The sequence below is a fragment of the Rhinatrema bivittatum genome, chromosome 16 (assembly GCF_901001135.1).
Source record: "Rhinatrema bivittatum chromosome 16, aRhiBiv1.1, whole genome shotgun sequence".
NCBI lineage: Eukaryota > Metazoa > Chordata > Amphibia > Gymnophiona > Rhinatrematidae > Rhinatrema > Rhinatrema bivittatum.
In genome coordinates, this window is record NC_042630.1 from 8,818,200 (window position 1) to 8,839,613 (window position 21,414).

Genomic DNA, 21,414 nt, shown 5'->3' on the forward strand with positions numbered 1-21,414 from the left:
GCTCCTTGCCCTCCCCTTTCCCTGACGGGGACTCACAGCCGCTGGACCTCAGCTCGCTCTTCTTTGGTCAGGCGGTCTTCATATCTTGGAGGTGCTGTCTGAGGAGCAGACCTCACCTCTGGCTCTCGCATCTGCAGCCCTGGGAGGAGAGAGAGAGAGGAGGATCACATACGACGTGACAAACGCTGGTCGCCTCATTGCTGCCCCATACAGAGGATACTCTGTGCCCGTCTCAGGCTTTCTTGATTTCTGTTACTGTTTTTTGGCTCCGTCACCTCTCTTGTGAGGCTGTGCTACATATCCTCCACCCTTTTTGTGAAGAGATATCTTCTGAGGCTTCCTCCTTTGATCCTCCTATTGAGTTTTGGTCTAGGGCACTCTTTCCTCTGGAGGATTTGCACTTCTTGTGCACTATTTATATCTTTTGAGGTATTTCAACACCTCTGTCATATCCCTTCTCCTTCTCCTCCTTTAGCGTATGCATATATCGGTCCTTAAATCACTCTTCATAGGGTATATGGTGCGCTGAGTTTGCCCTCTGGATCCTCCTTTTGGAAATGTCATCTCCAGATCTGGACATTACGGCCAGATCCCAATGGGAGAGGAACACAGTAAAAAATGAGGATGAAGTGAACCCCAAAGACCAGAGTTCAAATTGTTACAGGCCCCAGAGTCCAGGTAAGCCACCTGGGGAGCGACACGGGACTCTAAGGCAGGGCTAGGGACAACGTCTGGTCTTCCGCCTTGCCAGCCCCCTCCCCCACAGGTCGAGCCCTTGGGTTCTGGGGGCCTGTAGGTCTCTGCGGCAGCAGGACATCTTAGTGGTGAGTCCACCCAGGCTGGACCATGGGTAAGCAGGCCAAGGCAAGACTGGACTGTAAACAGGACCTGGAACTAGACAAGACACGGATAAGGCAAGGCAATGACAAGACTGCAATACAGGCAGGACTGGAACAGACAATACAAGACCAACAAGGCAGACAAGGGAAAGACTGAAGAAAGAACACAGAAGCCTGGAGGCTTGGAACAGGCAGGATAGGCCCCAGGGAAGGACAAAAACAAGAGTCAGATGATGGAGCCACAAGCGACACCATGAGAAGACAAGGGTAGAAAGGCAGGGCAGGTTTATAAAGGCCTGGGGCTTGGGCGTGGCAGGGGCAGTGAGTAGGAACTCGATAGGACTCGTGATGAGGCTCACTGAGGGCCTCTGCTGGTAAGGGAGGTGTCAAGGCGGTGGGATAAAGCTGAGCAGCAGGTGAAATGCGAACACAAATCCTGTGAACACTGTTTGCGTTACCTCAAGTAAGCAGGCTCTACCCCTCTCCTGGTCCGTGTTCCTTCCTTTGAGTCCAGGACCCAGGCCCTCGTTAAGTTTCCTGACTGAAAGGAAGGTACTGGCATGACATGACCGATGGGAGAAGGGAAGCGGTGCGCAGTATGTGTGGTCCGGGGAGCCAGCAGGTCTCCTTATCCCTGGTTTAATCACCCCTGAAGTACGTGCAACTCCTTGCTGAGGGACCCAACCCCTCTGATCACCATGCGCCTTCCCTTCACTCCAGCCTCCAGGACCCTGTTTGCTGCCTCACTTCTTTCAAGGCTCGGCCATTCACCTTTCCTGGCTCTCTCTGCCAACTGGCCCTCTGTCTTGGTCCTCCGCAGACCCGAGTTGACGCGGGCCAGGACAGAGGCATAGGGGCAGTGGCGGCAGGCAGTGCCCCGGACCTGCAGCTGCTGCTTGCACACGCTCAGCCTGCTCCGCAGGGCTTCATTCTGCCATTCCAGCGCCCTCAGCCGCTCTCGCAGGTCCTCGACTGCATCCTCTGCTCCCGGGACCCTTGGCCTGGCCCTCGGGGCCTTGCCATCCTCCGCCCGCTGACGCTCAGAAGCTAAGCGGAGAAGCTTCACCCCCATTCTGCAAGGAGAAAAGATGGCAGCAGGGCATTGTGTGTGCGCTGGTTCTAATCAGTGAGCCCCCTCTGGTGGCAGAGGTGAGAGCCGCGGCTCCCAGGGCTCTGTTTTCCATCGTGCCCTTAGGAAGACCTCCTCACTACCTCTTTATGGTGCTCTCCTGCTTCCCGGCGTGCACTTTCAACACCAAATTCTCCTCCCGCAGTCGAAGGAAGCTGTCCTCCAGGTCTCCGCGGGTCACCTGGATGGCAGACTGGCGAGCCCTCGTGCCTACGTCTGAAGCAGGAAAGAATGGACACAGGTTAAGTGGGAGTCTGTGGCACAGTGTGCGTGGGCCCACCCTGGGTCTGTGGCCAGTGCCTGGGACTAGATCCGCCGCCGCCTGGCTCCTCGTCCTAAGAAATGATCGTTTCTCCTTAACCTGAGGTCCTCAGAAGCAGGTTAGGCAGCTCGGGTCCAAATCCAGCGCCGGGCTGACCCAGTCCTGGTCTTACCTCTTGGCTTTGCTGGAAGGCGTAAGCCCCCAGATTCCCTCAAAGCCAGACTTTCGCCTCCTTGCCTGCAGTGGGGCAAGCCGGGGCTGGACAGGGAGTTGGAGGGCAGTCTCCCTATCTCTCTCTCTGTGTGTGCAGATAAGGAAGCCTCACGCCAGTGCTCTCTTAATCTGCAAACCTTTCCTCTCATTGCATTTATTCTAGGACCAAACCTGCCCCAGGCACTGAACAGCAGAAAAAAAAAAAGCCACCCTCCTGAAATAACAAAATATAAACTCCAAGCAGCTTCCTTAAAAACCACACTCCAGCTCCCGGCGCCCCGCCGAACCTTTTGTTAAATTCACATTTACCCACTTTATGATTCCCTGGCAGACATCTGAGGCTCACCCTTTCCCTTCAGACTCCTCAGTCCTGGTACCTGTGAGGGCTGATTGCTGCTGATCACATCTTAAACGAAATGAAAGGGGAGAAAGCAGGGGTGAGACGTTGTTGCGGAGAAGGGGAGGGAGGTGATAAGGAGGCAGGACTACAGGTCCCAGCGTGCCCTGAGCCAGGGCAGGGCAGGGCAGCCTGTGCTCCTCTCCTCTTACCTCCTATGGCTCGGATCACCGCGGGTCCCTGCTCCAGGGTCTCTAACGGGCAGGTCTCCCGCCGTCCTCATCCACAAGCGACATGCTCAGCTCAGCTGCTGCTGTCACCGTGCCCCCGCCTGCCTGCCTGAGAGATGAGAGGAGAAGATGCCACCCCGGGTTCAGCGCACAGCAGGCTTACTGACTGTCAGTAAATTTACTGACAGTCAGTAAGCAAAAAGCAAAAAAAAAAAAAAAAAAAGATATGTTTGTCAAAATGATTTCATGCCAAGCCTGCGTCTCCGGTGCCATGGGCTCAGGTTCTGTCAGGCCGCCTGCCTGGGGAGCAGAAGATTAGTTTCGGTGCGTATAGGGATGAACCTGTCTGTCAGGAAAAAAAAAAGTGAGCTTGTATGTCAGTAAAAATGAGGCAGGCTGTCAGTAAAGGACATTTCCACCAGCTGGCAGCCCTGACACACAAAGCTCATGCGGGACAAATCCAGGTCACTCCTGGCTTTCTTTATGTTGATCTCCCACCTTGCAGTGTGGCGCCAGTAGCCCTGCCAGAATAGGCTGGGAAATGGGCCAGGACTGGACAGAACCTGTCTTCAGGAGCCGGCTCACTCTGCTTTTAGGAAATCCATAATTCTTCCTCCCTTTCCTCCCAGGGCTGGTGCTGCCTTTTTGGCTGCCCTGAACGAAGAATTACCGTGCTGCCCCGTCCACGAAACGATGGTATTTTCTGGAATGGAAAAGGAAGTCTTGCTCCCGTACAGCAAGATGGAAAAATGCCTTAAAAATACAAACGGCTACCCAGTGCATCTGAAAGCAGGCTCAGTCGCTGGTGTGGACCCTGGACAATGATTGAGGCAGTGGGGTAGCCTCCTCTCACCTCTGAGTGCGTGAACCCCCCTCCCGCTCTCTCCCCCTCCCCCTTCCTGAGCTGGAGCCACTGCTGGGGCTACCAGACCTTTCCTGAGTGGCCCAAGTGCCATGCCCCGGGCTGAGAGAAGTATCCGGCTCCCCCGTCGGTCCAGCACAGGAGCCCCGTGTCCTGGGAGGGAAGGACAGATGGATGAGCTCTAATGCCCCATAATCCGACCTGACCTCCTTAGCAGATAAAATCCTCCCCTGCCTCCTGCAATCATCCTTATCTTTTCAGAGAGAGAGAGAGAAGGAATTGAGGGAGCGGGAGGTCCTGTCTCTGATCGTCCCCCTGTCTGTCTCCCCTCCATTCCATCCAGGCCTCCCACCTGCCCCCTTTACACCTCTGATCACTAATGCCCCTTCCTGCCCCCTCTTAGATCTCCCCTCAGGCTCCCTGGAAGCGGAAGCAGCAGGTCAGGGGGGAATGAATTGTGGATCCTGTCCTGGGGTGGGGGAGGGAGCGAGAGCCGAGAGTGGCCAGAGAGCTCCAGGTCACTGGGGACAGATGGAGTCAGTCCCGGCTTTGCCCCAGTGCATGCCTGGAGATGTAGTTCTGGAGTTCTCCAGGAAGTCCCAGCGTGCAGCAGGAAACCCCAGACTGGATCAGCCCTGCCCTTTCTGCCACAGAGCTAAACGCCCTCCCTCTCCTCCCCTCCGGTTTCAGGGATGGGTTGTGCTCCTGCAACACTCACTGCCCCCCTCTCCCCTCGCAAGGAACAGATCAGCAGCAGAACACAGCCTGAGCTCCCTGCTCCACTGCCACCCTGCAGTAACAGGAAAATAATTGTACTTTGCAAGTGATTTTAAACCAGAACAGCCTCTCTCCTTTTATTTTTTTTTTACTCCATCTCTAGACTACTTTTTAAAAATGTAATTTTCCCCACGTGACCCCGCAGTGACCAATCAATCACCAGACTCTCTTATTCCTGACAGCATTTTTCTCCGGTTGCAATAGCGAACCTCAATGCCTTGTGCTGTGGCTAAACCCAGAAATGTGCAGATATCACTAAGCCCCCAGGGACAGGGACCTGCCGAGTCCCTCCGCTGACATTTTGTCCTGTTTTTTTTTTAAATTGTTATTACTGTGTTATGTTTGTTCAGGTGCAAGAGAAAAGGGGAAGTGCAGGGCAGCTAAGGTAAATACACAATTTGAATAAGCGCCTGAAGGGAGATGCTGGGTCAGGCACGGAGGGTGCAGCGGAGGAGAGAAGCCCCTCCCTGGCTGCAGACTCCGGGGTCAGCGCCTACCAGGGGCCGCGGGGCGGGCACGGGAACGGGCTCAGGTGTGTCTCGCTGCTTCCCTCTTCTGACTCCACTCTCCCACTTCCACTTTTGCTCTGCTGCAGAGTCGGCCCTCCTGGGTTTTTCCCCCCCAAGGACCGTCCCTGCCCTCACCTCAGCGGATTCTCTGCGGACGAGGAAGCAGAGCCGGGCCGAACGCCGTCAGGTGAGAGGCCGCGGGTTTGCCGGGCCTGTGAACGCCGCGTCCAGCCGAGGGTCCTGCTCCCAAACCAAGGAGCCCGTCGCTCGAGGGCACAGGACGTCCCACTTGGCCCCAAACCAGTCCTCGTGATGAACGCCACGGCGGGATGTGACCTCGACTCCAGTGCCGGCAAGATCTTCGCGGCCACTTTCTACGGCGGCGTCTTCCTCCTCGGCTTGCCCTTGAACTGCCTGGTCCTGTGGGCCATGGCCCCGCAGCTGAAAACCGAGCAGTGCCTGCCGGTGTTTTCCGCGAGCCTGCTGGCTTCCAACCTCCTGCTGCTGGTGACCTTGCCCCTTGGCTTGACCTACCTCCTTCACCACAGCCCCTGGACCCTGGGGAGCGCCGTCTGCACCTTGGTGCGCGCCGCCTTCTTCCTCCACCTCTTTGCCAGCGTCCTCTTCCTCACGTGGATCTCCGTGGTGCGCTACGTGGCCGTGGGGCACCCCCTGCGCTTCGCTGCCTTCCAGAGCTCCAGGGGTGGCTGCCTCAGCTGCGCCACCCTCTGGCTCCTGGCCCTGGCTCTGTGCGCCACGGGAGCCTTCCTGGTGCCCAGCCAGGGGCACGGCAACGGCAACCGCAGCTACTGCTTTCGGACCCACCCCATGCCACCTGACTACGCCGTCTTCCGCCTCGTCACGTCTGTTCTTTTTTACATCTTGCCGTGCCTCACCCTGGGGACCATGTATGTCCTCATCCAGCGGACCCTCTGGGGCGCCGCCTCTGTGCAGGCTGTGGAGCGTGAGAGGATCACCACCATGATAGCCGTCGTTGTGGCGGGCTTCGCGCTGCTTTATGGCCCATATCATGCCGTCGAGTGCTACCGGTGCATCGCGGTCCTGCTGCGGAGAGACATCTGCTCCGTGGAGAGGGCTCTCTTCCTGCCTGACCGCATAACATTGGCAGTGAGCACCCTGACCGCTGTGCTGATCCCCGTCTTCTACATTGTCTCAGCAAAGAAGGTCCGGCAGAGGATCAGACACGGGCCGGCAAACCCGGGACAGCAGCAGGTTCCGCATTTTCTCCCCAGTTCAATCCCTGTCCCCCGACCATCAGCTCTCAACTGTCAAAGCTAATCCTGTTCAGACCTTAACTCTTTTCATACTTTAAGCATATCAGTGTGCCGCCTGTGCAGAGCTTTGATGAACATCCACTCTTCAGCTGTCTGTGCTGTATTCATGCTTTACATGTATCAGTTTGACACCTGCATGAGGCTCTGAGGAAGATCTGCTCTTCAGCTGTCTGTGCTGTATTCATGCTTTACGTGTATCAGAGTGACTCCTGCATGGGGCTCTGATGAAGATCTGCTCTTCAGCTGTCTGTGCTGTATTCATGCTTTACGTGTATCATTGTGACGCCTAACACGAAGTTCTGATGAAGATCTGCTCTTCAGCTGTCTGTGCTGTATTCATGCTTTACATGTATCAGTTTGACACCTGCATGAGGCTCTGAGGAAGATCTGCTCTTCAGCTGTCTGTGCTGTATTCATGCTTTACATGTATCAGAGTGACTCCTGCATGGGGCTCTGATGAAGATCTGCTCTTCAGCTGTCTGTGCTGTATTCATGCTTTACATGTATCAGTTTGACACCTGCATGAGGCTCTAAGGAAGATCTGCTCTTCAGCTGTCTGTGCTGTATTCATGCTTTATGTGTATCAGTGTGATTCCTGCTTGTGGGTTCTGATGAAGATCTGCTCTTCAGCTGTCTATGCTGTATTCATGTTACACATGTATCAGTGTGACGCTTGCATGAGGCTCTGATGAAGGTCTGCTCTTTGACTGTCTGTGCTGTATTCATGTTATACATGTATCAGTGTGACACCTGCATGGGGGCTCTGATGGAGATCCACTTTTCATGCTATATTCATAGCTTACATGATTCAGTGCAATGCTTGCATGTGGAAGGGAGAGGGTTATGATGACAAACAGCATAGCACGAATATTCCTTGAGTTCCTTAGCTGCAGAATGGTAGCAGCTGCTAAGCAGGATGAACTTGAAAGAACTCTTGGTAAATGCAAAACTATCTCCCAAGTGAATTAAAATCAATGCATAAAGAATGGGAAGAGCTCGTAATGACTTTGCTTTGACCAACAGCTGAATTATCTAAAAGTGTTGTGTGTGTGTGTGTGTGTGTGTGGGTGTTTGTGTGTGATAACGCTTCTCTCAATGAAACTGGAACTCCTTATGCCTCAGTGTTGATCCTCTCATCCCCTTATTCTTAGGGGTTACTCCAGCTATGTTTGTAGAGACACAACTCAGTAAACCAGATCTGCTAAAGAGAAAATGTTTTATTATGGACTTTTTTTTTGCACTCTTCCCCTCATTCCTGAGGTCTTGATAATATTTGTTATGGTAAAACCTGTTCGTGTTATTCATGGTTCACTATTGACATACTTGGTCATCACAGAAACAATCTCATGTTTATAAAGTTTCTTCCCCAAAGAGCTTGCAGATTCTCCACGCAAACACGGGAAAGGAGAGGGGGTTTGATGCGAGTGGAGACGCTCACCTTCTCACAAGCAGCCACGGTTAACCCTGTGTCTTTAGAGGGCAATTCTCAAGAGAAATCTCCCATCTGCGTGGGGGTGGGGGGATGGAGGGTAAAAGCTGCAGTCTGGTGACTCCTCACATGATGGCGCCATCGCTCCACCAAGCTTTTCTGGACTTGATTTATTATTTTTTTAATGTAATGATGTGGGAAATCCTGAAGCTCAATACTCTTTATCAGTTGGTCTCTAGGTTTTTTTTCCCTTCTGATCCAGTGGCAATGGGAATCACAGCAGCTCATTCATCCTCTTTCAATGCCCTCATTCTGGTGTGGGTAAGAAAATGTACAAGAAGGTAAGCACTAAAAACCACTTTTCATTGACGTCCCCCATGAATGAATCACTTTAGCTCCCTGTGCCTCAGGTTTTTTTTTTATTGCTAACTGCTATGATGATTCTTTATAAACTGACTGGCAGTCAATGAAATCAAATAATAATAATAATAATTCTAATCCCCGGCTCTGTCACTGACTCTCTGTGTGACCCTGGGGGAATCACTTTATCTCCCTGTGCCTCAGCTCTAATCCCTGGTCTGTCACTGACTCTCTGTGTGTGACCCTGGGGGAGTCACTTTATCTCCCTGTGCCTCAACTCTAATCCCCGGCTCTGTCACTGACTCTCTGTGTGTGACCCTGGGTGAGTCACTTTATCTTCCTGTGCCTCAGCTCTAATCCCCAACTCTGTCACTGACTCTCTGTGCGTGACCCTGGGGGAGTCACTTTATCTCCCTGTGCCTCAGCTCTAATCCCTGGTCTGTCACTGACTCTCTGTGTGTGACCCTGGGGGAGTCACTTTATCTCCCTGTGCCTCAGCTCTAATCCCTGGTCTGTCACTGACTCTCTGTGTGTCACCCTGGGGGAGTCACTTTATCTCCCTGTGCCTCAGCTCTAATCCCCAGCTCTGTCCCTGACTCTGTGTGACCCTGGGGGAGTCACTTTAGCTCCCTGTGCCTCAGCTCTAATCCCAGGCTCTGTCACTGACTCTGTGTGTGACCTCAGGGGAGTCACTTTATCTCCCTGTGCCTCAGCTCTAATCCCCAGCTCTGTCCCTGACTCTGTGTGACCCTGGGGGAGTCACTTTAACTCCCTGTGCCTCAGCTCTAATCCCCAGCTCTATCCCTGTACTTCAGCTCAGTTGGATGATAATGGAAATATTTCTTAGATTAAGAAATATCTTTGTAGTTCATATGCATTACATCTATGCTATTATAAGTTTTCTATGCTGCAAAAAGTTTTTAAATGTTGTTTTAGGAAATCTTACGGATAAAGAACTTGATACCTACTTTATTTTTTGATGGATATGGCATAAGCCAAAGATGAGTAGCACCATCACCAGGACAAGCAGCTTCCCTCCAAAGAAGATCAGGTACACTGCAAAAAGGCAGAAGAACTCACTTTTCTTTTCAATTCTCACCCCCCCCCCTCCCAAAACAAAACTAGTTGCACTTTTCTGAACCAAGACAAGCCAGAATCTCTCACTGTCACGGCTGGAGCAGAAGTGACTCCAGATTCCCTACAAGGGAATTACCATGCGCTGGAATATAAGGCTGCAATACACTTTCCTGTCCACTGGATGGCACCATCACTCCACCGATTCCGGCAGGATTACCTGGCAGACAGATGTGTGGAGGGAACAGTCAGATGCCTGATATTTACCTCAGCCCCAAAGGCTAGAGGAAAGTGTGTGATCGTAAAGTGGAGGGGTTAAAGGCTTAGACTCACATGGGACAGACTGAGCTCAGGCTCCGTAGGTCGGGCGCATGATCCAATGCTAAGTTTCTAAGCATGTGGAACTGGTAACTAAATGAGACATCTGATGTCATATCCAGCTGTGGATTTTAGAAGTCTGATACTGATCTGAAATCTGTCCCCATTTTCCAGGCTCAGAATATTGTGTTTGTGACTCCACTCTTGAGATGTACAATTGCAGAATTATGAGAATTTACTCCCCCAGCCCCCCCATCTGTTTTTAAAAATGTATTGGACATCCAATTAATTCTTTTGTCCATCTTTATCCCAATAATGAACATTTAACTGTTTATGCAAACCCCTGAAAATTAAGCCATAAGGTCCCTGTCCCATAAAGCTTCTAGGGAGGCTTAAGTTACTAGGGATGTGCAGAAGGAAAAAATTTGATTCCATTCTTATTCGTTTTGCCAGGACCCAAATTTGTTACATTCGTTTTCTGGGAAAAATCCCGATTCGTTTCATTCGTTTTCCATTAAAGTCAATGGGGGAAGTATTTGCAGCCTATTTTTGGCTGCAGAATTGGGGTTTTCTTATCAATTCTGATGAAACTTCTGGGGAGCAATCATCAGAATGAGAAAAGAGCTCCAAGGTACTTAGACTGTGGCAAAGTGGCATGAATAGCCTAAGTCACTTTAAAGGGGCAAAGGGGTACCAGACTGCTTTAACAGAGGTGCAAAGCAGCAGCAAGAGTGTCAAAAACACACCACAGCTTCAAAAGAGAGCACCAATAAGAGATGCATGAACCCTCGAAAGCAGCATGAGAGGCAAAGTGGCAAGACAAGTGGCATCAACATCCTACAGCACAATGAAGGGGGAACATAGCAAGCAGAAAGACTAGCACCAACACACTGAGGACCCATGATAGTGGCAAGAACATCACAAGGAGTTGAGTGAGTCATCTGGTGATTGGCAGCAAGGCAGAGTGGCAGAAAGTTGATAGGGGCAACACAGGCTGGCAGAGCTGAGGTAGTCAGGTCGCTGTGGTGTTGATAGGGGAAAGACAAGGAGGCAAGACAAGACGAGGCTCAGCATGTGGCGCGACTGTCAACCGGGGCGTTATGTCCACCCGACCTATCTTGAAACATGGACCAAGGAGTCTAACACGCGTGCTAGGACCTGAAACATGATGAACTATGCCTGGGTGGGGTGGAGCATTGCTGCTGTGCACAGGGCTGGTGCAAGGGTATTAGGCACCCTAGGCAAACCTTACAGCCTGGCGCCCTACCCCCACCTCCCCATACACAATTTTAAATTATGCATTTAACACATTCTGAGGTAAAATTAATATGTACGTAATTGTGATAATTTCATGCACTGTTGTGATGCCAACAAGAAAACTTTGCATCTTGGAATTCATATGGCATCATACCTATTGTGATATATTTCGGCTTGGTCCTCCCGTACTATCTGCCAACACTCAAAGAATAACAACCCTACCTATGAAAAAGAATACCACAAATATTACACCAGAATCTAAACTATCAACACACCTCCTATCAGGAAAACAGAACAGACCAAGCTACTACAGATCCCTACAGAGAAACCACATGCTAAAAGAATGCTTCATCTCAGTCTTTGCATGCAGAACACAAACTCTCACCAAATACAGAAAAAAGCCAAATAAAGAATAAATAGAAATGTGCAGACAAAAACTGAACTTTAAAACGCATCACTCCAGACTCTATACAGTATAACAATGGAAAAACAAAAATTTCACCATTCCTCATAAAACAATCAATAAAATCAAGATATTTAAATCATTAATCATAATTATAAAATCATGCAAATAAAATAATTTCAAAACAGTTGATGAATAGAATATCCAATAATGAAAGTCTCATGCAAATTTTGAAAGCTTTACCAAACACCAATAAAATATTTCAAACAGCAGACACATCACATACTACCCAATAATTAAAATGGTAATCAATCAAGAAAAATGAACTTAAAAAGCCACCTTTACTTACCCTCTCCAGCAGTTCTCCTACTCCTTCCCTTGCAGGCCACACCAGAAGCAGCAGTAGCTGCTGAAGCTGTCCTCACTGTCCTCTTCCTTAGGGACCACAACCAGCCTCTACTGTCTCTCACACACACACACTAGCCGCACCCTCAGGACCAGTTTCTGTCTCCTGCACACCAATCATCTCCCCAACCAGTCTCTCTCTCTCTCTCCCACACACACACACACCAGTCATCTCCTTGATCAGTCTTTCTCACACATATACACGTTACCTCTCTGGCCAGTCTCTCTCAATCACACAATGCTCTTGCTCTCTCTTACTTGCACACAGGATTTCAATCACACACAGGTTCTCTCTATTTCACTTACACACAAGCTCTCAATCACACACATGTTCTTATAGAAACATAGAAACATAGAAATGACGGCAGAAGAAGACCAAACGGCCCATCCAGTCTGCCCAGCAAGCTTCACACATTTTTTCTCTCATACTTATCTGTTTCTTTTAGCTCTTGGTTCTATTTCCCTTCCTCCCTCACCATCTCACTTACAAACAGGCTCAATCACACATATGCCCTCTCACAGCCACAAGCCAGCCAAAAACATGCTCCATCTCTCTCTCTCGCACACATACATTGACACACAGAAGCACCCTCCCTGACTCACATATACACCACACACACAGAAGCACCCTCCCTATCTCATATACATGAAGCACCTTCCCTGTCTCACTCAGAAGCACCATTCCTTTCTCACATACACACCATACATATACACACACACACACACATACACACAGAAGCACCATTCCTTTCTTACATACACACCACATACACACATACATAGAAGCACCTTCCCTGTCTCACACACAGAAGCACCATTCCTTTCTTACATACACACCACATACACACATAAACAGAAGCACCTTCCCTGTCTCACACACAGAAACACCATTCCTTTCTTACATACACAGAAGCACCTTCCCTATCTCACACAGAAGCACCATTCCTTTCTCACATACACACACATACACACACACACACACACACAGAAGCACCATTCCTTTCTTACATACACACCACATACACACATAAACAGAAGCACCTTCCCTATCTCACACAGAAACACCATTCCTTTCTTACATACACACATACACAGAAGCACCTTCCCTATCTCACACAGAAGCACCATTCCTTTCTCACATACACACACACAGAAGCAACATTCCTTTCTCACATACACACACATACACAGAAGCACCATTCCTTTCTCACATACACATACACAGAAGCAGCCTTCCGATCTCAAATACAAATACATACAAAGGCCCCCAGCTGAACAGTTCGTCTCCAGCGGCGGCTGGAAGCGGCCATCTTCATTTCTTTGGCCTAGTCTCGGGCTGCGCCGGTCTTCATTTCTCCAGCGGCGGCTGGCGGCAGCCATCTTCTTTTCTTCGGCCTAGTCTCGGGCTGCACCGATCTTGTTTTCTTCGGCCCAGCCAGCCTGGTCTCTTCATTTCTTCAGCCCAGCACCCTCAGTGGCCAGGAGCAGAGGAGGCCACGTGATCCGCTAGTCCGGCCCACCGGGGGAAGCCCGATCCACCGATAGGCCAATCCGCCCCTATTTTCTCACTTTCTCAAACACCGCGGCGCGAACCAAAGAATGGAACGTATGATATATTGCATTCGTGGGGGATTGCGATATGTTTCGCGGACCACCGAATGCAACGAATAGGGACCTATACGCTGCGGATTGCGCATTCGTTCAAAACGAATGCACAACCCTTTAAGTTACTCAGTCTCGGTTGCACCTATGTGGTTGGTGGGGTTAGGACTTGGGTCTCATCTTGAGTTAGGAGTAGCAAAGTGCTTCCAAGCTCGGGGCCAGATGTACTAAAGGGTTTTCCTCAATTTCTGCCTGTGCAAATAATGGTCAGTGCATTTGTCCCCAAGGTTTTCTGTATTTACAGATCTGCGCTCTCAGCATTTGCTTTCTGCATTAGCTTTAAAAAAAAAAAGGATCAAGATGCAAGGTAGCAGGAGAGTAGTTTTTAATACGAACACCTACCTAAGCCAGTTGATAATCCTGATTCACCAGTGGTTGTTCCTGGTCTATTCCCAAAAACTGTAAAAACATAGTTCAGTTATAGATAATGAATCCCATGTTTAAAGAGAAATTCAACAAATCTATGAGCTATGAATGGAGGAGGGGGGTGAATGGATACAGGATGGGGATGTGAATGGAGCTGGGGATATACGAGTGTGCACTTCCCTTCCTGGCCCCGTGCTGCTGATGATCCAGGGATTATGCCACCTGCAGTACCAGTGTTCAGGTCCTGGATGACCCGGAAGATCTGGGGCTACAGGCAGAAGGTGAGAGAAGGTGTAAACAGCCCGGGTATCTACCAGAAGACTTGGGCTGTCTGCATGTGGGTTGATGGTTAGGTCTGATACTGCTGTGGTAGAGGGATATAACAAGGAGAATCATTTAAAAAATGTTTATTGATAAATATTCCCCCTACAATTTGAGCTCCAGATACAGGGATGTGTTTTAGCACTGACCCACAGAAGGATTGTGAATGAATACAGGAGAGCTGTGAATGTATTGCAGGGCTGAGACACAGGAAGGGTTTAAGACCTGTCAGAAGCTCCTAACCACCGGTTCTTACTGTTTCCGTTTGAGTCCAGCCGCAGCCTCTGGCTCTCAGGGGACAGGATCTCTCTGTTAGACATGTTCCTCCAGTACAAGCAGAAGTAAGAACCTCGGTCTGCCTCACTGAAACCGTTCAAGATGTAGGTGTCCTGGGCAGAGCCCTGTGGCTCTGTGATTTGTCTGCCGTCTTTGTAAAAGTGGTATCCCGTCACTGTGGAGGCACCAGGAGCTTCACATGTCACAGTGACCTTCTGTCCCACACCGACCGGGCTCGGGAGGATGAAGAGCTGCGGGGCTGGCAGAGGCTCTGTAAGAAATCAGGCAAACAGGAAGGTGGTTTAGGGCAAGGGTGGTTCACATCCAAAAGCAGCTGCTGTGTCAGAAGTCTTCGATCGGTGTGATTAATATCAACCGAGAGTTTGCCAATGTGATCCGAACAGCAGTGCTAGTGTCTGCAAGATACCTTTCAGCGGGGAAGGTGCCAGGTTTATGCACACAGCTCATTTAGTAAAAGGGCTGTAGGTGTGCTCGTGTGCATGTGTTAGTGTTTTGTTAAACAAGTTCAAATTGTTAGCTCTTAAACGTCCATAATTTTATATTTCCTTTTATGAATCTTCTTGACGTTGAAAACCGTATTTATTGAATATCAGTCAGCTAGGAATGGGCATCTAACACAGCTTTCAAGCTACTTTCACTGCTGACTTCTAATTGTGTAACCCAAAGCACAGGCAAGACAGTAGCAACTTTGGGGTGAATGTCACCTTAATTGTTATTTCCAGGGAAATCTTAAATCCCTTGGAGAACTGAATGAAGAATAAAGAAGAATGAAGAAGCATGGAGAATGAAGAAAAGACAATTTATATTCAGACAACAAGGAATGAATTACATAGTCTGAGTAAACAAATAAGCATGGGTGTACCTTGCTTATTATGGCGGTTACTACCTCAAATCAATTAAGCCTGATACTTCACTTGGAATACATATCCAGCGCAGTTCATTGCTTCAATGGCAGGGGGGAATGAAGTAAAGAGGATTTATATTCAGACAACCAACAAGGACTGAATTGCACAGGCAGGGTAAATAAGCGTGGGAGTAGCTTGCTTACTACGAAGGTTACTACCACAAACCAATTAGCTAGATACTTCACTTGTATGCAGCTCCAGCACTGCTCTCTTCATCAGTGGTGGGGGTGGAAGGGAATTGGAACCAAAATGTTACCAATAAGGGCCCTAACTTCAGCGGTCAGAGTAACAGATAAGTATGAAAACAATTAGGTGTGAAGCTTGCTGGGCAGACTGGATGGGCCGTTTGGTCTTCTTCTGCCATCACTTCTCTGTTTCTATGTAACTGCAGTAAACCGAGCAACCAGAAGGTGGCACAGTGCTCTATAGATAGCAGACCCTTCTCTTTTCAATCTTCCTATCCTTGTTATTATTATTAATATGTATAATTGTTGCAAGTCAAGGCTTTACTGAAACTCATTTCCTACATCTTCAAATGAAAACATGCCTTCTCTAAAGGAATATTTTGAGATGAATGCAGTGATAAGAACATAAGAACATGCCATACTGGGTGAAACCAAGGGTCCATCAAGCCCAGCATCCTGTTTCCAACAGAGGCCAAACCAGACAATAAGGACCTGGTAATTACGCAAACACTAAGAAAATCCCATGCTACTGATGCAATTAATAGCAGTGGTTATTCCCTAAGTCAGCTTAAAAGCAGGTAATGGACTTCTCCTCCAAGAACTTATCCAAACATTTTTTAAAGCCAGCTACACTAACTGCACTAACCACATCCTCTGGCAACAAATTCCAGAGCTTAATTATGCATTGAATTAAAAAGAACTTTCTCTGATTTGTTTTAAATGTGCTACTTGCTAACTTCATGGAGTGCCCCCTAGTCCTAGTCCTGGGAAAGAGTAAATAACCAATTCACATTTACCCATTCTAAACCTCTCATGATCTTAAACACCTCTATCATATCCCCCCTCAGTCGTCTCTTCTCCAAGCTGAACAGCCCTAACCTCTTCAGCCTTTCCTCATAGGGGAGCTGTTCCATCCCCTTTATCATTTTGGTTGCCCTTCTCTGTGCCAGCCTGTGCACATAAGGTGTGTGTGTGTGGGGGGGGGGGGGCGGGGAAGCAGACAGGGCGACTTACAAATGTCACATGATAACAGTAATGCAATCCAGTTGTTAAAACATAAATGATATCACGTAGGCAAAGCATTTTTAGAAAATATATGGGCGAGGAGGAAGCAGTGGTGGAGAGTGACATTCTGCTTGGCTTTTCCCTACCTATCACGAGGAGAGGCTGCGCCTCGCTCTGCAAGGAGCTGATCTCTCGTCCGGAGACCTCCACACTGTACGAGCATCTGTAATCTCCCCCGTTGCCCTCCAGAAGGGCCGGGATTCGGTGCACCTGCTCGGGCTGCCCCCGGGCCTCAGTCAGCTGCCTCCCGTCCTTGAAGAAATGGTAAGCTTTCTGCCCTGGGAGCTGCGGGTGAGTGCACTGGACACTGACTTCCTCGCCTTTCACAAAGACTGCGTACTTGGGCTGAAAGAGGATCTGCGGGGGCGGTCCCCGCACTGCAAGGGAGAAGCACAAATCGTTACTGGGCTGCTGTGGCAGGGGGAAGACACTCGGCCCTGCGACAAAGTCCCTGATCTTTGCTGGCTGCCTGCACTCAGTCCTTCCGCACGGCTGCTTGCTCTACATGGCAGATATTCAAATACGTTAAAATACATTTTTAAAAAATCCTTCCTCTGATATAGAAAATTTGGGGCTGCAAAAAAGACAATTATTTCTTTCTTTCTTTCTTTCAACATGTGGGTCGGATTAAAGGGTGTCCCGAGCAGCTTCTCTACAGTGGCTACCGGCAGCCCTACCTGTGTATGGGATCAGGTGGGGATTAGCACTCCAGTCCAGGACCATCACTGGAGCCTCCTCTCTTCTCCTCGGCAGGGAACAGAAGGAAGCGACCCCTCTGCTGGAAACTGGGGACTTTTATCCTTACGAAATGTTAAGGAATATTCTGCTTTTAGTAAATGGAATTCTGCAGATTCAGAAACTTCGCTTAATCTCCTTTCAGATTCCAATTGCTTTAGAGCTGGGACCATGTGTGCGAAGACAGAGGGAGGGTGAGCGAGGCCCCCCTGGAGTCTGAGCCGCCCCCCGCCGCCCCGTGCTCTTACCCTCCACGTTGAGCGTCCTGTCTGCGCTCTCGGAGGAGCGCACTCCGGCCTTTGTGGTGTACACACAGAGGAAGGATCCCTCATCCTGCTCCCGAACTGGGTCCAACCGGTACACATTCTGCTCAGAATCTTCCAGCACCGCCGCTCTATTTCGGAAGAAGGTGTAGCCCTTCAGGGTGGACGGATTGGGAGCCACACAGCGCATGGTCAGCTTGTCACTGTCGCTGATGTACACCGTCTGCTCCGGCTCGAAGGCGAGGGATGGAGCTTTGAGGTAGGGAACAAAGATTAATCAATATCTCCAAGCCTTGCAAGAACCTAATACTCCTGGTAATAACAACGCAGTGTCTGTCCTTCTCACTGGAGTTCAGCACACTTTGCATTACCCTGCAGATAAGCATGCAGCCATCTCTGGAGTGGAAAGCGTAATGGCAGCAACCGAAGAGGCGAGAAGGGAGGCGGAGGAAGATTGCTATTATACAAGTGCAAGGACTGTGGCTTCAATTCTCTGCGCCCTGGAGCTTTGACAGGAATGTAAAGGGGGAGGATGGACACTGCAAGCTGCAGATCTGTGGCTCAGCTCCTCCAGCCTGGGTGCATGCAGGGAGCGCACCCCAGAGGGAAACACTCAGGGAGTCCCAAGCCCTCCAACGCCTCCTCACCTGCTGCACCGCCATACGTCTGCGCCTTCACTGTCCGGAGGCACCAGGCACTCATACAGGCTAAGGAGAAAGGAGACAAGGCAGGTCAGACATGCGCAGAGCAAAGCAGGGACTGCAGGGAGGCGACAGAGGAGTCAATACATTGAGAAATCCCTAACTTCACAGGCAGGACAAAAAGCAATGAAAGATTTCACCAGTGGAGGAAGTAATGGCTACAGCAGCAAAGGACTGGGAAACGGAGTAACGGTAACTTCCTCTGCATTACTCTGAAAAAGACTAGACTTGATCGATTTAATGGACTGTATGACTATAATCTAAGCATTAAACATGAAATAAGAGAACAAATGTGAAACACTCACCTAAACTTGTCACAAACAAGGGAATCATAATGAGAAGATGCCTGTATAGAAAGAGCAAATGCACTTTAACCACCTCAGGCCTTCCCAGCAGTAACCCCTGCTATTCTAGCACTAAGAATCCCACCCACAGATCTGCCAGTGCCCCTCACTCCTGCCCTGCAGCACCTCCTGCTATTCCAGTACTGAGACCCTCACACACAGCTCTGCCAGTGCACCTCACTCCTGCCCTGCAGCACCTCCTGCTATTCCAGTACTGAGACCCTCACACACAGCTCTGCCAATGCACCTCACTCCTGCCCTGCAGCACCCCCTGCTATTCCAGTACTGAGACCCTCACACACAGCTCTGCCAATGCACCTCACTCCTGCTCTGCAGCACCCCCTGCTATTCCAGTACTGAGACCCTCACACACAGCTCTGCCAATGCACCTCACTCCTGCTCTGCAGCACCCCCTGCTATTCCAGTACTGAGACCCTCACACACAGCTCTGCCAATGCACCTCACTCCTGCCCTGCAGCACCCCCTGCTATTCCAGTACTGAGACCCTCACACACAGCTCTGCCAATGCCCCTCACTCCTGCCCTGCAGCACCCCCTGCTATTCCAGTACTGAGACCCTCACACACAGCTCTGCCAATGCCCCTCACTCCTGCCCTGCAGCACCCCCTGCTATTCCAGTACTGAGACCCTCACACACAGCTCTGCCCGTGCACCTCACTCCTGCCCTGCAGCACCCCCTGCTATTCCAGTACTGAGACCCTCACACACAGCTCTGCCAATGCACCTCACTCCTGCCCTGCAGCACCCCCTGCTATTCCAGTACTGAGACCCTCACACACAGCTCTGCCAATGCCCCTCACTCCTGCCCTGCAGCACCCCCTGCTATTCCAGTACTGAGACCCTCACACACAGCTCTGCCAATGCACCTCACTCCTGCCCTGCAGCACCCCCTGCTATTCCAGTACTGAGACCCTCACACACAGCTCTGCCAATGCACCTCACTCCTGCCCTGCAGCACCCCCTGCTATTCCAGTACTGAGACCCTCACACACAGCTCTGCCAATGCACCTCACTCCTGCCCTGCAGCACCTCCTGCTATTCCAGTACTGAGACCCTCACACACAGCTCTGCCAATGCACCTCACTCCTGCCCTGCAGCACCCCCTGCTATTCCAGTACTGAGACTCTCACACACAGCTCTGCCAATGCCCCTCACTCCTGCCCTGCAGCACCTCCTGCTATTCCAGTACTGAGACCCTCACACACAGCTCTGCCCATGCACTCACTCCTGCCCTGCAGCACCCCCTCCCCCACACACAAAATGCTAGTTTGTTGTTCTATAGTTTCCTTCCCAATCAATAATTTCTTTGCAGAATAAATATGGAGTGACAGCATGGGGTATCCACCAGATGGCCCTAGCTCCATGCCTTGGGTTAGAGATCAGCAGAGGGGCAAAGCTTTCAACGCTGCACCTCCCCGGAGGACTGCGGGATGGGAGAGCTCCTGAGGCACCAGTGTGTGTGTGTGTGAGGGGGCGGGGGGGAGTAGGGTAGTGTGTGGCAGTGTGAGGGGGGGAGTAGGGTAGTGTGTGTCTGTGTGAGGGGGGGAGTAGGGTAGTGTGTGGCAGTGTGAGGGGGGGAGTAGGGTAGTGTGTGTCTGTGTGAGGGGGGGAGTAGGGTAGTGTGTGGCAGTGGGGATTTGTTTCTGAGAGAGTACGGCGTGTTTGAGGCGCTCTCCCGGTATTCAGGCCCTAGCCTAGAGCAGGTAGGAGCGAGGCACTGCCTTGTCAGTCCCTTGTACAGGGAAGAGTTTTGCTATTTTTCCTGATCTTTGCAGTCTTTTGACCTGATCCTTCCTGGAAGGCTGTTTTTCCCTCCCCAGGAGGGAGCTGTGCACCTCTTCGCCCCATCCATGGGGGACTTGCAGTAACCAGCAAGTTGAAGCAAGAGGTTTTTCCCTTGTTTTTTTTGTTTTTCCCATCAGAGAGGGAAGGAAGTTGTTTTCCTGCCACCCTTCCTTGTCCCAGAGCTGGAGCGCTGTTAGGCCTTTCCCCCGGGGTGGTCTGCGGACATCGATCCCGGGGGACACAAGGGTTTGTGAGGGTCCTTGGACCTCAGGCTTCCACCGCTGGGATACCCCAGCCACTTTGGGACACTTCTCAGTCCACCCCAGGGAGGGTGAGAGAGGCAGCACCACAGAGGTAGAGAGGCCGTGAAGCTGTAGTAACGCCCGCAGGTATCTGGGCATTATTTTATTTACGCTCACCGTAGTTATTCGGCAACGAATCACAGTAAACGTTTACTTAAAACCCCATCCAGTGAGTCCAACCCTGCTCCGGAAGGGGCCGTGAAGGATATCCCCCCCCCCCCCCCCCCCCCCCCAGAGACAAGAAGCCAAACCCCAAGGGCAGCAGCTGTGAGAGGGAGCAATTTGGAGTTTGCCTGTTTTGTTTTTTAGGGCCCCCCCCCCTGGGGCCACAACCCAGCAAATAAAGTGAGCGGGTTCTCCTGGGTTTCTCACGTGTCCCTCGCCCCGAAACCAGCGAGGAAGTGGCAGAGCACGAGCTGGAGCCTCCCCCTGCTTTCCTGAAGCCCTGCCCCTTCAACACGCGTCTCTCCTCTCCCCTGCATCGCTAAGGCCATGTTGGAGTAACCCCACGTTTATTTCCCTGAAACCGTGAGGCCAGGATAGCCTGGGAAAGGGAGCCTCGAATGCCCGTTAGGTATGAAAGAGAGCGTTACCTGGGACCTTCTTCTTCCTGGCCGCAGGGACTGCCTGCCTCGTCTGCGTCCTGGCAGCTTTGTGGTCTCATGCCAGTCTCTCTTCAGAACTGGCTGCCGCTCCTTACCAACCACTTCCCTCTTCTTCTTCTGTGCTGCAATTATTCCCTTCTCTGATATTGTGCAACCGGC

At 50.7% G+C, this 21,414-nt stretch overlaps 3 protein-coding genes across 4 annotated transcripts in view; 1 reads left to right on the top strand and 2 right to left on the bottom strand.

The window, feature by feature from the left end:
- Positions 1 to 3,076, bottom strand: part of RPGRIP1 (RPGR interacting protein 1) — a 19,087-nt gene extending 16,011 nt beyond the window's left edge. The window contains exons 1-5 of the mRNA XM_029581464.1: positions 3,040 to 3,076; positions 2,790 to 2,849; positions 2,052 to 2,184; positions 1,498 to 1,912; positions 37 to 131 (exon numbers count right to left, since the gene is read on the bottom strand). Coding sequence (XP_029437324.1) covers positions 37 to 131; positions 1,498 to 1,912; positions 2,052 to 2,184; positions 2,790 to 2,849; positions 3,040 to 3,076 — 740 coding nt within the window. The remainder of the gene's footprint in view (positions 1 to 36; positions 132 to 1,497; positions 1,913 to 2,051; positions 2,185 to 2,789; positions 2,850 to 3,039) is intronic.
- A 2,394-nt stretch (positions 3,077 to 5,470) lies between these two features.
- Positions 5,471 to 6,457, top strand: LOC115078546 (G-protein coupled receptor 4-like). The gene has a single exon (XM_029581465.1). The coding sequence runs from the start codon at positions 5,471 to 5,473 to the stop codon at positions 6,455 to 6,457; it is 987 nt and encodes a 328-aa protein (XP_029437325.1).
- Positions 6,458 to 7,650: 1,193 nt separating this feature from the next.
- LOC115078642 lies at positions 7,651 to 21,414 on the bottom strand. Of its 2 annotated transcripts, XM_029581583.1 has the most exons (9): positions 21,244 to 21,405; positions 18,505 to 18,545; positions 18,146 to 18,205; positions 17,484 to 17,750; positions 16,587 to 16,877; positions 14,305 to 14,595; positions 13,704 to 13,760; positions 9,211 to 9,298; positions 7,651 to 8,194 (listed from the first exon to the last, which is right to left on the bottom strand). In XM_029581583.1, exons 1-9 carry the CDS (start codon positions 21,312 to 21,314, stop codon positions 8,167 to 8,169), a joined length of 1,194 nt encoding a protein of 397 aa, XP_029437443.1. In that variant the 5' UTR covers positions 21,315 to 21,405; the 3' UTR covers positions 7,651 to 8,166. The 2 variants fall into 2 exon arrangements, with proteins under 2 accessions (XP_029437443.1, XP_029437445.1); XM_029581585.1 differs by lacking the exon at positions 16,587 to 16,877 and having other exon boundaries at positions 21,244 to 21,414.

Excerpts from the sequence above, each read along its gene's own strand:
- LOC115078546 (XM_029581465.1), top strand. The coding sequence starts at position 5,471 with ATGAACGCCACGGCGGGATGTGACCTCGACTCCAGTGCCGGCAAGATC.
- LOC115078642 (XM_029581583.1), bottom strand. The coding sequence starts at position 21,314 with ATGAGACCACAAAGCTGCCAGGACGCAGACGAGGCAGGCAGTCCCTGC. Across the intron at positions 18,206-18,504 it reads CTTGTTTGTGACAAGTTTAG|CCTGTATGAGTGCCTGGTGC; the intron begins GTGAGTGTTTCA and ends CTTTCTCCTTAG. Across the intron at positions 9,299-13,703 it reads AGGATTATCAACTGGCTTAG|TGTACCTGATCTTCTTTGGA; the intron begins GTAGGTGTTCGT and ends GCCTTTTTGCAG.